Source organism: Elephas maximus, chromosome 6 (genome assembly GCF_024166365.1).
Source record: "Elephas maximus indicus isolate mEleMax1 chromosome 6, mEleMax1 primary haplotype, whole genome shotgun sequence".
NCBI lineage: Eukaryota > Metazoa > Chordata > Mammalia > Proboscidea > Elephantidae > Elephas > Elephas maximus.
In genome coordinates this window covers 131,613,304-131,631,426 of record NC_064824.1, presented here as the reverse complement: position 1 = coordinate 131,631,426, position 18,123 = coordinate 131,613,304, and the positions used below count along the sequence as shown (strand labels likewise).

The 18,123-nt window shown below is 41.3% G+C and overlaps 1 protein-coding gene across 1 annotated transcript in view; it reads left to right on the top strand.

Annotated features, from left to right (window-relative positions):
• The window catches only part of PID1 (phosphotyrosine interaction domain containing 1), a 261,404-nt gene that overhangs the window by 108,136 nt on the left and 135,145 nt on the right, over positions 1-18,123 (top strand). The window contains exon 2 of the mRNA XM_049888380.1: positions 7,600-7,746. Coding sequence (XP_049744337.1) covers positions 7,600-7,746 — 147 coding nt within the window. The remainder of the gene's footprint in view (positions 1-7,599; positions 7,747-18,123) is intronic.

The following is an 18,123-nucleotide window of genomic DNA, read 5'->3' as shown; positions in this document are numbered from 1 at the left end:
TGCTTCTTTTCATGGTATTTTTGAAGTGTTTAAATGAGGTGAACCCTATGGAGCAGTTCTCCTCTGTAACACATGGGGTCGCCATGAGTTGGAATTGGACTCGACAGCAACTAACAACGATAACAATCCTTGTAAAGTCCCTGGCACTTGATGAGAATTATGGATTTCTCTCTGTCCCTTTTTCTGTCTCACACGCACACTCGTATCAGTTTTCCGGGAAGGGTATTATTTTTTTTGTCTTATGATGATGTCTTAGTTATCTAGTGCTGCTGTAACAGAAATACCACAAGTGTATGGCTTCAACAAACAGAAGTTTATTCTTTTCACATTCTAGTAGGCTGAAAGTCCAAATTCAGAATGTCGGCTCCAGGGGAGGGCTTTCTCTGTTAGCTCTGGAGAAAGGTCCTTGTCATCAGTCTTCCCCTGGACTAGGAGCTTCTTAGTGCAGGAACCTCAGGTCCAAAGGATGTGCTCTGCTCCTGGCACTGCTTCCTTGGTGATATGAGGTTCCCCACCCCCTGCCCCCACACTTGCTTCTCTCTTTTATATCTCAAAAGAGAATGGTTTAAAACACAACCTAATCTTATAGATTGAGTTCCGCTTCATTACCATAACTGCCTTTAATCTGTCCTCATTAACATCATAGAGGCAGGATTTACAACACGTAGGAAAATCACATCAGGTGACAAAATGTGGACAATCACACAGTACTGGGAATCCTGGCCTAGCTAAGTTGACAGATGTTTTGGGGGGACACAATGTAGTCCATGACAGATGAGGTAACTGAGACTCCAAGGGCATACACAACTTGGCCAAAGTCAAATAGACTCAGGATTGAACCTCGGTTTTCTGATTCCAAGGCCCTCTATTTCATTATGTGCCGTGTAATATTTATTACACAGTCAGCTCCATTAGGCAGTTGTAAAAGATGATATTGCAGCTACCTGTCAGCTCCAGTTGGTATAGAAGTGACCTGGGATGGTGTGCTGGCTGCAGAACTGAAGGTAGCATCAGATGTCTGGGGACCCGAATCTGGCCTTTTGAAGCCTGTAGTTCGGGGGACCTTGGACAAGTTGCATCACTTCCCTGGACTTCTGTTTTTCCATCAGTGAAATGACGGGGTTGGGCTGGGTCTTCTGTAGTCTTGCTTCTATTTTTAATTCTCTAAAACCTCTTATAGAGAGTCACAGGGTTCATGTTTTCATGATTATTTTTGAAGGAGGCTGGGGATAATGTCCTTTGGTGGTGCAAATAGTTAACACATTGGACTACTAAATGAAAGGTTGGAGGTTCGAATCTACCCAGAGGCACCTCAGAAGAAAGGCCTGGTGATCTGCTTCCTATAAGTCAGCCAAAGAAAACTCTGTGAAGCCCAGTTCTACTCAGATACCCGGGGGGTCGCCATGAGTCAGAATCGACTTGATGGCAACTGGTTAACTGCTGGGAGAGGGAGAGTCAGGATCACTATGAGAGCCTCACCTCCAAGACTGAAGGACACAGGGCCTGACCAAGGATTGAGGGAGAACAAGAGGGACCCTTCCCTGATTTTTCATAAATAGAGGTATGATTTAATTCAGCTGTACTTGAATTTTTTCACGGGTGTTTTCATGGCTGTGTAAAATTTTTGTTCTGTGTTCCTAGCGCGTGTCATTTTGAATCAGGGCTTACAGATTCAAATGTCTATAAGGGTCAAGCAAGTGCTGTATAGGAGGGAGGTTGGTAAGGCATAAAACGACCGTAAAAACGGCCGTTAGTGTTCAGTCTAGAAGAGAAAGCTGGCAGTGAGGTGAGGGTGGACCAAGGTGAACTGCAGAGCCAAAGCCCCAGGTACCTAGGGATGATTACAACAACCAGGCAAGGCTAATTGTTGACTACAAAACTAATTGCTAAATGAGGAATCCAAGTCGTTTTTGCCAGATATTCTGATTTTTCAAGAGAAGTGGAGGTAAAGGTTTAATGATCTGGGTGATCTTAGTTTTTGAATGCTGCTTCATATTTTAATCAAAAAAGCAATCTGTGCAACAAAAAATATCCGTAGGCCAGATAGACCTTTGGGCTGCTAGCATGCAACTCCTGTTTAACAATAAATTTTTTATGTGTAGATAAATAGTTTAGAAGATGATAGCAACTGCTTAAAATGGAAATACAGGATAATTTTTTTGTATGTGTATGTATGTCTGGATGTTTATACATACGTGTGTGTGTTTATTTCATATCAGTAACAAAAATAACTGAATATATATATTATTCTATGTATTAAGAAAGCCTCACTCGGGGATATAGGTATTTATGTATAGCTCCAGTGAGCCTTTTTTATGCCCTGGGGGTTTTTTGCACACTCTGTGAGTAAGGAATTATTTCTGGGCTTCTCTTCTCCCACATAACCTCTTGAGAGAATCTGTGATGTGTTCAAAAGAAACATGTTCATAATGGAAACTGAATGGATAAATAAGGGTGTGTGAACATGAATATTTTCAGAAAGCTTAATAATAGAGATCACTTTAATAAAAATAGGCAGCCTTTTAAACATTTCAGTGTCTTGATACAGGCCTTTAAAGTTAAGCTGGAACTGTTTGGAATAGGACAGTTACTAGGATGATGTTCGGTAAGAAGATACTTGGTGTGGCCTTGTCTTTTCTTGATTGATATGAACTACGCAAGAAAAAAAAAAATCCTGGAAATCAAACGGTTAAACTTTGTGTGTGCCTGCCAGATTTGGGGATATTATGCAATCCTGTTTCATTTTAAAAATAGGATAAACAAACACACACCTTTGCCTTAAAAAAAAGTTTAAATGAAAGCTGAGTTTAATTAAGTAGAATTTGCTTTTACTCAGTAATACAATTACTCTTAACCATAGGCTAAAGTATTTGTTGTTTTTTTTTTTTAAATAATTTTTATTGTGCTTTAAGTGAAAGTTTACAAATCAAGTCAGACTTTCACATGTAAACTTATGTACACCTTACTATATACTCCCACTTATTCTCCCCCTAATGAGTCAGCCTGCTCCCTCCTTCCAGTCTCTCCTTTCTTGACCGTTTTGCCAGTTTCTAACCCCTTCTACCCTCCCATCTCCCCTCCAGACAGGAGATGCCAACATAGTCTCAAGTGTCCACCTGATGCGAGTAGCTCACTCCTCATCAGCATCTCTCTCCAGCCCATTGTCCAGTCCAAGCCATGTCTGAGGGGTTGGCTTCGGGAATGGTGCCTGTCCTGGGCCAACAGAAGGTTTGGGGACCATGACTGCCGGGATTCCTCTAGTCTCAGTCAGACCATTAAGTCTGGTCTTTTTATGAGAATTTGGGGTCTGCATCCCACTGTTCTCCTGTTCCCTCAGGGGTTCTCTGTTATGCTCCCTGTCAGGGAAGTCATCGGTTGTGGCCGGGCACCATCTAGTTCTTCTGGTCTCAGGATATTTGTTGTTTTTTAACAGAAAAATATTTTATTGCTATGTTGATTTTTTTTTGTGAAAATGTTAGAATAAATATTTAAAAGCAGAAATCTAAGAATATACATTGTAAATGTGGGATGGCTAAGGTTATGTGTCAACTTGGCTAGGCCATGATTCTTAGGTGTTTGGTAATCATCAGTTGTTTGTAATCATCCTCCATTTTGTGATCTGCTATGAGCAGCCAGTTAGTTGAAAGAGGCATTTTCCTGGGGGTGTGGCCTGCATCCAATGTCTATGGATGTTCTGGTAAAGCTCGCTATTTTGATCCTGCATCTGACTCGTCATTGTCTGACCTCTGGTTCTTGGGATGAAAGCCAGCAGCCTGCCATCTGACATGCTGATTTTGGGTTCATCAACCCCTGCAACCACGTGAGTCAGGAGAGGCCTCCAGCCTGACACCTGACCCGTGTATTTGGCACTTGCCAGCCTCCACAACTGTGTGAGCCATTTCCTTTTAATAAATCTCTCTCTCTATTTATATATATATGCTTCACTGGTTTTGCTCCTCTAAAGAACCCAGCCGAAGACAAAATGATTAGCAAAGGATTTGATTAAAAGTTACAAAAGAGTGTTACAGTTGTTTGTTTTCTCATTTTTGGGGCCTTATGCCAAACAAGTGGTATAAAATTCAAGGAAACCGGGAAGTGATTCTCATTAAGGCTTACATATGCCCAAAGTAAAAAAAATGAAATGTTGTTATGAACAGAATGTCAAAGCCTCACTATTTTTGCACACTTGTACAAATTAACATTTCTTTGGGGTACTGAAGTTTTCCATTAACCTGATTCCCCTACTTCTTCCTTGTGGTTTTCTCAAGACAAACATTTGGAATATCTTTGAAACTTGATTACGGCATGGCCGAATCCATAATTTGCGAGTTAAAACTAACCATTATAGTCAGCTTTCAAAATGTAAGGATGGACCAAGGATTAAAATCTTAATTTGAGTGAGGTTACGGTCCAGCTCTCTTATAAAAGAGACAAAACAGGCTGGTCTTCCAAAGATGCTTTGTGTTTTGGATACAGAATGTATACAAAAGTGAGATACACTCGATTTGAATTGTTAAAATATGTAAATCCCCGGCTGCTAAACTGGGAGAGATTAATGTCTGAATAGGAGTAGGAAGTGCCGACTGTAAAATTATACAGGGCATGGAGACTACCCCACCCGCATAATGGGGCTTGATTTAGCGGCTCTATTTTGGGATCGCACATAAAGCGCCCAACACAGAAAGCCAAGCTTTGTTGAATTTGTCCGGGACAGTGCCCTAATTTTCTACAACACTATTCACTTGGCTCGTTTAAGAATGAATAACACATTTTCTTTATGGAACTCCATGCATCTTTCGTTTGGGAGCGGCAGCTTTTCCAAGTTCCTCTCTTAAATCCCTTTTTTGTTGCCTTTTGATACTGCTATTTCGTTATTTTTAAGCTGTATTGTCTTTATTGTGCCTTTTTGTTTGTGCAAAGATCAAGCGATGACGTATTTAACATGGCATAGTGGTTTGTGCTCGTCTCCTAGCCTAAAGGTTGGCAGTTCGAACCCACCCAGTGGTGCCACAGAACAAAGGCCTGGTGGTCTGCCTCGTAAAGATTACAGCCAAGAACGTCTGATGGAGCAGCTCTGCTCTGTAACTCATGGGGTTGCCATGAGTCAAAACTGACTGGATGACAGCCTGTTTGATTTTTTTGTTTTAACATATGATTTTAGAGTTTTGTTTTAACATATGATTTTAACATATGATTTTAGAGCTGAGGCCCAGGAAGTACAAGGTCATAAGCTGTGATAGTGCCTGGGTCTTTGTAACCTAGACAGGAGCACTTGTTGTACAACAAAACAAACCAAAAAACCCAGTTGCCCTTGAGTCGATTCCAGCTCATAGCGACCCTACAGGACAGAACTGGGTATTATTCCATGTCCACTCTGACTATCTCTTAAAACTTGGAATTCATCCCATTTTGGCAGTAGCTCGTAGCGGCTTTATCTTAGACCAGGAGAACCTGGGCATTATATTCTCCGCTTTAGATGGTTATTTGGTATTTGATCATTAGGGCTCTGGCTCTTCCCATAATAAAGTGCAAGATTCATTATTATTTTTAAAAATAGTGTTATCATGCCTTTCTGCAGTTTAAAATTTATAAAGTCATTTAAAGTTTTTTGCTAGTGGCTCCATTTTGTTTTCATAGAAGATCTTTCCTTACAAAAGTCATTTGTATTCCTAGGGCCCTTTTGGTTTCAAGTGTCAGACACTTAACTCCAACTTGCCCAGGCATTAGGAAAGGAATTTATTGGTTGACATTCTCCGTAGGTCCGTAGGTGGATCTGCGTTTGTCACAGCTGGACCCAGGGCTTCACAGTGTCGAGTCTGTGTCTCTGCATTGCTTAGCTTTGATCGTCTCTGTGTGGTCTCGTTCTCAGACTCGCCTTGATGGGCCGGAAGTTCAGCGGCAGCTCTGAACTTGTATTATGCCAGCCTACCAGCCCTATATCTCAATTTTCCAGAAGGATCTATTTGGCCATTCTTGAATTTCCTGTGAATCAGAGCCTTTGGCCAGGGACATGAGGCATGACGTATTCTGATGGTCATTCTGTATCATATGTTGTTTCCCAGTAGTAGAGGATGGGAAACTGACCGATAACCACATCCCACAGGGAAGCACATTATAAGGGGCATGTTTCCCAAAGGAAGGGGATGGCAAAGTGCTCATTTCAGAAATGACCCCAACTCTTGCACTCCTACCACTGAAGACATGCAAGAACAACTGAGTCACATAAAATGTTAATTTGCCATAAAAAGATGTATTACAGCAGATTCAGTGATTCATCGGATAACCCGTCTTTTATTTCCCTCTCTGCCTTCCCCTTTTTACCTACGCCGTCAAGTCCATTCCCACTCACAGCGAAGGTAGGGTTTCCAAGGCTGTAAATCTGTCCGGAAGCAGACTGCCACATCTTTCTCCCAGAGAGCTGCCGGTGGTTTCGAACTGCCGACCTTTTAGTTAGCAATCGATCCCTTTAACCACTAGGCCACCAGGACTCCTTTTCACAATGGGCAGAAAAAGGATAAAAACACAAAAGGGAAAAGTTTTTGTTTTTTTTTTTTTAAAAGGAATCATTTTTCTGTAATTCACTTTCAAATATTGTCTTAGCCTCCTCTCTTGGGTGCTTCCAGAGAACTTCTCACGTAGACTTGCAGTTGTCATTGGACTTAACAGTCTCCACTGGCTGTGAGAAGCCCTTTCAAGCAGCCACTAACTTTTCATGTTTGGTCCAGCTGTGCCTACCACAGTGTCCGGCTGAATGTCTGGCACTCGGCAACTGTGGATAGAATAAATCGACTGACAGATGCCTCCGTGTGCCTGCTTGGCTAGAGAAGCCAGGGAGCTGAAGAGTGAAGTAGCTGAGGTTTTTACGGCCCGCTGTGTTGAAGTTGGCAGTTGAACTCTATTATCTTCATATTCCCAATTTAAGCTCTCTCTTTTTTTTTTTTCCTCTGTTTGTTTCTTTTCCTTAGCTGGGGAGCCAAGTCAAATCACGGGGGAGGTACGGGTGCCAGTCTGCAGCTCCAGTTGGCCTGTGTGTTTTGTGACTGAACCAGTGGGTACGACATTTGGTTGGACAATAATTGCAATGAGCCAGCAAGACACATATTTTAAAGTGGAGTTATCTCAGGAAATCCAGGCAGTGTGGTTGTCCTACGTCGTGTGAGAAGGGCCACTTCTGGTGCTGTCCGCCAGAACTTAGGGTGTGGCAGAGGTCAGCCTTAACTTTAAAATGGTTCATTTTATGCTATGTGAATTTTACCACAATTGAAAAACAACAAAAAACATGAAGATTTTGCTATTGGATTTGATATTCAATGATCCTGTTGCCCTCAAGGTGATTCTGACTCATAGTGACCCTACAGGATAGAATAGAGCTGCCCCATAGGGTTTCCACGGCTATAATCTCTACAGAAGAAGACTGCCACATCTTTCTCCCAAGGAGCGACGGGTGGGTTCAAACCGCTAGCCTTTCAGTTAGCAGCTGAGTGCTTAACCAGCATGCCACTAAAAAAAAAAAAAAAAAAAGGGCTCCTTATATTCAATGATAGCATGTACAATTCTAAGCTATTTAAACTATATTTGTTTTATTCATCTGTTTTTCAGCACTTTCAGACCATGTTGAAGTCGAAACTGAATGTCCTTACCCTGAAAAAGGAGCCTCTCCCAGCAGTCATCTTCCACGAACCAGAGGCCATCGAGTTGTGCACCACCATGCCACTGATAAAGACACGGACCCACAGTGGCTGCAAGGTAAGTGGCCCCTGGCCAGCAGAGACTTTCCTGGTAGGACGGACAAAAGGACATGTGGTCTTAAGACACTTGTTTCACCATGGTAACTTTTCTTTTCTTTTTTTTTTTATTTTGGTGAAAATATACACAGCCACACACCATATCAACAATTTTCCCCACGTACAGCTCAGTGACGTAGATTACAGTCTTCTAGTTGTGCAAACATTCTCACCATCCTTGTTTGTTCTACCACCATGGACTTAAACTCACTAAGCTTCCCATCTAACCTTTCGAGTTACTGTTGTCAGTTTGATATCACATAGACAAATTCTTTAAAAAGAGCACAACTCAAGGCAGACGTACTTTACTTATTGAGCAAAATTATTTATTTTTTTGTTCAACAAAGACTTTGGAGGGTAGTTTTTGTTTAAGGTTTAAAGTTTGAAGATTATCTCTGGGCAGTAGCTTCTAGGGGTTCATCTATTTCTAATGGATCCAGAAATCCTGGATTCCACTGACAATACGAATTCTGTTCCACATTCTTCCCTCTTTTGATCAAGATTCTGCTATAGAATCTTTGATCCAAAGGATCGGTAATGGTAGCTGAGTACCATCCAGTTGTTCTGGCCTCATGGCAAAGGAGACAGTTAATTGGTCTAATATTGTTTCTCAGTACTTCTGTTCTACCTCCTGGTTTGTAGCATAGTGCCTGGGGTCTTAAAAGCTAGCAAGTGGGCAGGCATCCAAGGCACAACAATAGGTCACCATTCACCTGGAACAGCAGAGGAAAAAGGAGAGTCAGGAATCGGAGGAGGAAATGGACTGAGGGTCTGGTTACCTCCATGAACAACTGCCTCCTTTGCCATGAGATCAGAAGAACTAGATGGTGCCTGGCTACCATCAACGTGGTAACTTTTTAAAAAAAGAAATATAAAATGTCTTAAAAAATAAGCTCATTACATGATGGTGGTATGAATTCATATTCTGCTTTTCTTTCTTAATAATATAGCACTTTTGATCATTTTTTGGCACACAATAAAGACATAGATTTTAGTATGTCAATACTAAAATAGTATTGATTTAGTATGTCAATAAAATGGTATTCTATCCATATTTCTAGAGCTGTGGTGGCATAGTGGTTAAGAGCTTGGCTGCTAACCAAAAGGTCAGCAGTTCAAATCCACCAGCCATTCCTTGGAAACCCAATGGGGCAGTTCTGCTGTGTCCTATAGGGTGGCTATGAGTTGGAATTGACTTGATGGCAAAGGGATGGGTATCCATATATCTGTAGCTCTGTGAGACTTTGAGCTTCATAAGAAAAGTTTTGTCCTTAATGATAATTTCTTCTTTTGTAGTCTCCATGTGAATAAAACATCTTTTAAAGAAGGGAAAAAAAACAAAAAAAACCTCACGTTTTCCAACAGTTGTGCTGAGTCCTTTGGGGGCAATTTTGCATTTTTGCTTTGCTTCAGCTCGGAAAGTTTATACTAATATTCTTGCCTCTGAATTCATAAAAAAACAGTATTCATTATGTAAACTGTAATGCTGACATGAAAACAAAAGTAGAAATGAAATGTATAATTTTGGTAAGATTTTGGATTGTGTTCCACAAGATATTCTTTTTCAGTTGAGCTGGTGAATGTGGTAATCGGCTTACAAAGAAAGGTAACAAGGAAAATATGGCTTATGCATACTTTGTCATCCAAAATTTGTTTTGAGTAGTGAAATGAAATAAGGGGCAAGAAAATACATGTGCCCATATGGATTTCCTTTATAACCTTGTGGACACACTCCTGTCTTTATTGCTTTCTAGATTAGGTAAGCAGAGACTGATTGGTCTTTCTTGACGGAATATTCCAACCCCTCCCTGTCGTTGGTGCCACTGCGTTGATTTTGACTCATAGCGACCCCAAGGATGTAGAGTAGAACTGCCTCATAGGGTTTTCTAGGGTGTAGTCTTTATGGAAGCAGATCACCAAGTCTTTCTCCTGCAGAGCTGCTGGGTGGGTTCCAACCGCCAGCCCTTCAGGTAGCAGCCAAACACATAACCGTTTCGCTATCAGGGCATAACTGTGGTCAAGTTGGAGCTTCTAGAAGTGATGGGTGAAAGTGGTGTGCACAAAACTTCACACATGCTCGTTCTTTCTACATTTATTGAGTGCTCACTGTCTGCCAGGCACGGGGGCACAGTCTGAGCAGGATTGGCCAGCACCTTTATGGAGTTTAACTGCTGTTTGGAGCAGGGAATTGTGGTAAATACAGTCTGATAAGCACTGACTGGTGAGAAAGCCAGTCTGTGAAGAACTTGTGGAAGAATCTTTCAGACAGAAGCAACGAACCAGACGGAAACCAAACCAGTTACTGCCAAGTTGATCCCAACTACTGGCGACCCCATGTGTGTCAGAGTAGAACTGTGCTCCTTAGGGATTTCAATGGCTAATTTTTTGGAAGTAGATTGCTGGGCCTTTCTTTTGAGGTGCCTCTGGGTGGATTCAAACCACCTGCCTTGAACAAATCATGCTAATTCCTTCAGGTGGAAAGAGGCTTGTTGTGTTTCATAATAGAAGGAATAGGTTGATGTGCCTGGGATGATGAGAAAATTTATGTAGCGTGGTGGGGTCAGGCAGGGGCTCAGGTATAGAGAGCCTTGTGGTCATTGTAAGGAGTTTGGATTTTGTTCTTATTATGATGGCGAACCATCAGAAGGATTTAGGCAAGTGAGTTATATTAAGAAACAATTGAAAAAAAAAAAAAAAATCCAACGTTGCAGCAGCCATGATGGCTTGTTGCAGCTGAGGTGATCAGACCTGTTTTCTCCTGTCTACCAGTGATGGAGTCTTCAATGACTTAGGCTTGGTAGCAAACATTATTTAATTAATAGTCGTTGAAAATCTACTGTGTACATAGAATCATAATAGAAGGAAGATTGATTTTGCTAAGAGAACATACAACTTCCAAAGAGTAGTTACCAGTGGCTGAGCTTCAACTGGCAAGAGCAGATATATAGAACTGGCCTTTGGTCCCATTGTGGTTACTGTTTTTTGTTCGTGGCCACCATAAGGGAATGATAAGGATACTCATTAAATTTGAAAGTGACATGAGATCAAATTTGGTTATCAATTCCTAAGAAGATTTATTAAAGCCATTTTGAATTCTTTTTCTGTTGGGGAAGATGGTCCCTCAAGAGTAAGATGACATTTACTAAGGACAAATATGAGGAGAGTCTAGTTTGATAAAATCTACAGAGTACCTTTAAAAAATGAGAAGGGGTGAAAAAAGCAGTTACAGACAAAAAGGCCGAGGAATCCAATCCAGATATGGAAGAAAAAAAAATACATACAAACATATACATATATTTTTTTTATCTAGTCAACTGAGGTTCATAGTGATCTTATGTATAACAGAATTAAACATTACCTGGATTTATGCCATCTTCATGACCATTGGTATGTTTGTCTCTCTGTCTACGCACACACACACGCACGCACGCACACACACCTTTTTTTTTTTTTTTGTAGTATTTGCTGGGAGAATAAAAGTCATCGTTTTTGCTGAAAAGGAGTATAGGGTTCAAGATTCATGGAGTGACTATTTTTCGCTTACTGCCTTAGGTCCTGTTCATTTATTTCTCTTCTAAGAGGCTGTTGGCGGGGGAAGGGGGGAAGAATTCAGAAGAGCACGCCAAAGATGGTGAGGGTCGCCCAGGTGTCCGAGTGGGTGGCTAGCGAGACAAAGGGAAGTCAGCCATGATTTCAGCCGAACACGGGGACGAACTTCTGCATTCAAGGTGGAAAACACATTCCACTGGGCTGTAAAAAATTTATGAACTCTGCATCACTAGAAATCTTGATGAGATTTCAGGCGTAATCCTGGAGTCAGGGACCCGGGCCAACACCTCTAGAGGTACTTTCCAGCTTCAGGATTCTATCTGAAGCCAGAAACCCTCCAGTGTCAAATTTTTCACACTGTATGCTATAAAGTTTATTCATTTAAACGTTAACTGTAAACGTTCTGGAATTACATTCTTTAATGCTCAAGGACACATGTCACATTTGTGTTCAGAGTTCTATTTTGTTAAAAAGCAACAATAAAAAAGTTAGATTTTTGAGCCTTGAAACTTCTGTTTAGACTCCCCAGACCTCCCCCAATTCTTTCCCATCATCAGCAAGAACAAAGTCCAGTGTTTCATCTCTGATTCTCGCGAGTAACTCAGCGTACCGAATGCCAGCTGCAGAAGGAACTCTGGCCCTGACGCGCGCCTGCCAGGAATAATGAGCGTAATGTAGTGTAGCCAGGCCCAGCTGCAGGGCCAGGGCACAAGACCCTGCCTCTTCGCACAGTGCTGGTTCTTTTTTTCCTAACAGCTCTCAAGTTGTGCTGGCAGCACTTGGGGTTTGTGGAAGGAGAGAGGCAGGAGGGAGCAAAGGAAGGAGAGAGTTGGAAATGGGCTATGGTTAGCACCAGTGGGGCCCTTGCTCATCTCAGGCCTCTCATTTCCCCTCTGATCTGTATTCTCCCTGGGTCCTGGAGGGATTGCCCGGCCAGGCTATTCACGTAGCGGGCAGCTCGGTCTTTGTGTGTGTTCTCCTCTTTTGCTGCCACTCTTTCCTGAAGCAGAGTAATTTAACTGTCTGGCCCACTGCATACCATTAGGAGGCTCCTGACAGCACTCATGTTGGAGCTGCTTTGAGTCTTGGATGCTGGGTTCAATTTTGCAGCAGCAGCAAGGGCTTGTTACTGCTGAGGCGATCATGTCTGTCTTCTCCCGCCTGTTGTTAATTGCCCTTGAACTTGGCCCCTGACTCCTGGCGACCCTGTGCACAACAGAATGAAACGCTGTCTGTGTTGTAGATCAGTCCATTGTGACCTGTAAGGTTTTCATTGGCTGATTTTTGGAAGTAGATCGCCAAACCTTTCTTCCTCTCCTGCCTATAAACAAAGCAAAACAAAAATCAGCTGTTGTTGAATTGATGCCCACTCCTGGCGACCCTGCATGTTGCAGAGAACTGTACTTCATGGGGTTTTCGTGGCTGCAACATTTCAGACACAGATGGCCAGGCCTTTCTTTTGAGGTGCCTTTGGTGGGTTCATAGTCAAGCACTTAACCCGTTTCCACCACCCAGGGATGACTCCTCTCCTGCCTAGCAGGGTGGAATCCTAGGTGGCTTAGACTTGTTAGCAAATCTTCATTTAATTCATATTTACTGAAAATCTAATGTGTATATGAAATCATGGAGAAAGGAATCAAACTAGGCGTTGTGGGTTTTGTAACTTATGGCCAAATAGGGGAAACAAAACGAATGCCCAAACACAGACGTCGCAGGTGCATCTGAAACCTGAGTGGGTATCAGAATCCCCTGGTAGGTAGATTTCTGGGCCTTCTTCCAGGAGATTTTATTTCAGGCACTCATCTTAGTGGTGAGGAACAAGAGTCTGCCCTCTAAAACATACCATGTACTTTAGATGATAGGGGGTCCCTGGACCATACTTTGAGCTTGAGGATCTGAACCACAGAGTGATGTGTGATAAGGTTGATGTAAGTGATATAAACTGATACATACCCTGGGAGGTGGGGGTGGGCTGGAAAATGGTATTTGGGGGCTGACTAGCACTTGTGTGGAGCCCCAGTGGCATGGTGGTTAAGAGCTCGGCTACTAAGCAAAAGGTCAGCAGCTCGAATCCACCAGCCTCTCCTTGTAAACCTTATGGAGCAGTTCTGCTCTGTCCTGTAGGGTCGATATCAGTGGAAATTGACTTGACAGCATCGGGTTTGGTCGGTAGCACTTGTGTGGTCAGAATGGACTTGCTGCAGCTGACCAGGCGCTGGTGTTTAAGGAAAAAGTGGACTCCATGATGACTGGATCAGACAGGCTTTACAGACAGTGTCTGCAAATGCCATCTTTCCCTTTAGGGGGCGCTGTCCTTTTTTGAATTGACTCATCTCCAGTCCTACTCACCAACATTTTTAAAGTCTTCGTGAAATGGTGATGATGATGATAGTTTTTAAAAAGTAAGAAAATGCTGAAAATAAATCATGATAGTAAGAAAGAGCTCATGCTTATCAAGTACATTGAGTGCTTTTCATGATATAGACCATTCATTCTTCATGATGGCTCAACTGTAAGTAGCATCTGTAGCCCCATTTTACAGATGAGCTCATTGAGGTTCACAGTCTTGCCCCAGGGTACCCAGTGAGTAATTGGCAGAACTGGATTTGAACTTTGGCCATCGGATTGTCATATTTTGTTTCCGTCCCTCCCTTTCCATTCCTTCTCCGCTCATGCCGTCTTCATTCTGCAGCCTGGCAGGTGACCAGCAGCCACTGTCCTGTCACGCTTCATGCCCAGCCTGCATTCACCTATGCCTGCTTTCACATGGGATGCTTGCATCCTCAAATCTCGCCTCCACCTCGTGAGGGACTTGGTCTAGCATTGTGTAAAGCCCCAGCTAAGCTCTGCTGTCCTCTTCTTTTTTGGGATGGAACCGTCAAGGAAACCAGTTTCCAAGAAGGAGCTAATTATTCATCAACCACAACCATTTTTATATGACTCTTTCTCAGACTCTTTACCTTCAGCATTGGCAGTAATAGTCCCCTAGCTCTCAGGAAGGATGTGGTTGATTTTCAGTTGCATGGGACAGAGAAGAGAAATTTCTGAACAATGAGCTTGACAGGCAGTCCTCAGATCCCACCATTGAGCATGTGTGTCCCATTAGAACTTTACTCCATAGGGTTTTCAATGGCTGATTTTTTAGAATTAGATTGCCAGGACTTTGTTTTGAGGTATCTCTGGGTGGACTTGAACGGCCAACCTTCTGATTAGCAGCGGAATGCTTGCCTGTTTGTACCATCCAGGGACTTCTATCTCATGGTGGGGTTCTAGATTTGAACATGAATATAATAAAGTAGTATAAAATGTATCTTTTTTCTACACTTATGAATTTATTTTTATTTTAATCCTTTATATACTTAAGTAGAAATACAGTCATGGCTTTCTCCTTTTTTCTTCATTTTAGTAAAAGGTCCATTTTTGCTCATCAACACCATTGAAAGTTGTTGATTAGATTACGTTGTCATCCTCATCAAACGCATCATTGCAGCCCTTTCTTGGAGTAGGTCATTTTGGGCATTGCATGAATCCAACTCTTCCAATTATGCTTTCTATTTGCAAAATTAGTTTCTGATTTAGATATCAAGGCAGAATACAAATAAAATAGATATCGTTATGTATGTGCTACAATGGAGGCCTGTGCTCATCAGTATGTATTTTCCTCTAAATTCAGAGTGGATGATATTTAATTCCAATTTGTTTTCTCTTCATTCTATCTTAGACTTCCCTGTAAACAAATCAGAGCACATTCCCTTCTCCTTGTCTCTTCAAATACAGGAAAGTAAAGCTGATACACTAATGAGGGGCTAACATCTGTTGAGAGACAACTTTTATCTTTCTGCAGTGTTTACTCTTTGCAGGTTTATACATTTTCTAACATTCCGTTTTTCTCCCTCCATTCCTCCCTTCCTCTATCTGTCTCTTCTCCTTTCATTCTTTTCTTGTCGTTTCCTTCCTCCCTCCCTCCCTCCCTCCCTCCCTCCCTCCCTCCCTCCCTCCCTTCCTCCCTCCCTCCCTCCCTCCCTTCCTTCCTTCGTTCCTTCCTTCCTTCCTTCCTTCCTTCCTCCCTCCCTCCCTCCCTCCCTCCCACCACAAGAATATATTGCACACTCTTAGGATGTCTCATGTATTGAGAAAACAAAAATAAACCATAGTATTGGATGCTTTGGGTTGGAATAATAGACAACTCTAACTCAAATGAGCTTTGTGGATGTTGTTAGTTTCCACTGGGTCAATTCCGAATCATGGCGACCCTATGTGTGCAGAGTAGAACTACTCCATAGGATTTTCAAGGTGGTGACTTTTCAGATGCAGATCGCCAAGCCTATCATCTGAGGCACCTCTTGGTGGGTTCAGACCTCCAGCCTTTCAGCTAGTAGTAGAGTGCTTAACTGTTTGCTCCGACCAGGAACTCCATAGTAATGCAGTTGCAAGATAATATTTTCCTGTAGCTGCTGTAACAACTTACCACAAACTTGGGGGAGGAATGGACATAAATTTATTCTCTCATAGTTCTGGAGGCCAGGAGAACGAGATAAGTATCACTGGGTAGAAATCAAGATATTGGCAGGGCCCCACTCCTTCTGGAGGCTCTACAGGAGAAACTTCACTTGCCTCTTCAGCTTCTGGTGGCTTGTAGCATTCCTTGGCTTGTGGCCTCATCACGCCAGTCTCTGCCTCTGTGGTCACCTTGCTTTCTCCTCTTCTGTCCGTATTGAATATCCCTCTACCTCTCTGTTATAGGACACTTATGATTGGAGTTAGGGCTCACCTACATAATCCAGGATGATCTCGCCATTGCAAGAACCATAACTTAATCACACTTGCCAAGACCCCTCACTTTAAGGCCTGTTAGGTCCTGATATCTTTGAAGGGCCATTATTTAGCCTCCTATAGATGGAAACTCTGGTGGCGCAGTGGTAAGAGCTACGGCTGTTAACCAAAAGATCAGTAGTTCGAATCCACCAGCTGCTCCTTGGAAACCATATGGGGCAGTTCTACCCTGTCCTGTAGGGTCCCTATGAGTTGGAATAGACAGCAATGATTTTTTTTTTTAAAGAATTTCCAAGCAAAAATAAATATATTGCTTATAATTAATTTAGTTTGTTCAAGGTAAGTTTATTATTGCTTTGAGCCTGAGAAATTCCTTCACTGGAACTTAGAAAACTTAAAAAAAAAGAAGAAGATTGATCTGTAGAAGGCACGTCTTGCTCCTGTGTCAAACAGATTTTTTCCATCAAAATTTCTGAAAATTATTTTATAAAAATAATTATTAAAATTTTGTATGGAATCACAAGTTTTTTGCACACAATCGTGAGCATTTGTTGTTTGCTATGGAAACCCTGGTGGCGTAGTGGTTAAGAACTATGGCTGCTAACCGTAAGGCTGGCAGTTTGAATCCACCAGACACTCCTTGGAAACTCTATGGGGGCAGTTCCACTCTGTCCTGTAGGGTCGCTATGAATTGGAATTGACTCAAGGGTGTATTAAACAGTGTTTGCAAAAAATCCACACTAGTGCAATGCTTTTTCCCCCTTAGCTAGTAAAGCTTTCAGGATACATTTTGAAAACAGTATGGGTAAATATTATAAGTACACTGTGCATGTCTGAGAGACGTACCTTGTTCTGAAGTTGTATTTGCTCTCATGGTTTCCTGTTTAAAAAGTTTGTCTTTGAGACAGTTTAGTTCTGTAAATTTAATTTGATTATTATCTGAATTTAGGGTTCATTTATTTAGGAAAATACGTTAATTATTCTTCATATTTTCCTGGATTAATCCTGTGGATAAAATACAGTTCCTCTGTGGTAGATTTCCTTTGTTAGGCAGCCTGTAGAAACACTACACAAAAAAACAGTTAAATTGGCAAAAAAAAAAAAAAAAAAATTCATAATATGCTTTGTGGTTTTCAGCAGAGATTGCAAAAATCTTAGTGACTATTAGAAAGGCATGATAGTTTCAAAAATCAAAGTTAGTCTGTACAATCGTAATGCTTACTATATAAAATTAACTTTTAAATGACTTTCTTAAATCTCCATATATTTTCCATTGTGTGTACTTTGTTGTATATATTTTTTCTCAGTGTTCTGTTATTTGCCTTTTACATTAGGGGTACTTGCACTGAGGAAATCAAATGTTACGGTTTTTGTTGAAGTTATTGTTTGTTAAATGGCGAAATGAGCATTAAATAAGGAAGCATTAGAAAATATAGAAAAAAAAATTTTCTTTTTTTTTTTTCATCTCAGATAAACCTGGATTTTCTTTGTAAGTAATTTTTGGCCTTAAGTTTAACAATTTTTACCAAAGCAATGCCTGCATAGATAAAAAATCAAATAATAATAAAAAAATGAAACATAAAATATTTTTAGCTGTCTCCTTCTTATCTTCCTCACACCCCTGTCCTGCCTGAATGGGCAATCATAATTCCTTAACAGTTTTTTTCATGTTTCCTTTCATAATTCCAAATCCTATGCTTTCACCCATTTTAGATATTAACTTTTGGCTTTTCATTTTTGTAGCTGAAGATCAAGGTCTGCAATAACTTTATCCACTTTCCCTCGTCCATCTTCCTAACATAGTTACCTTTAAAATTTTAGTTAAGCCATCATTGCTATGTGATCACTGAAGGATCTATCATTGCACCATGATTTTATTTCCTTTCTTGTTCAATATTTTTTAAATTCATAATTTATTGTTTTTATAATTTATATAGTTTTATTTACATCTGTACTTAATTGACCCCAAATGCTCTGTCAGAATTGGCATATGCCTATCAATATTTTACCCAAATAT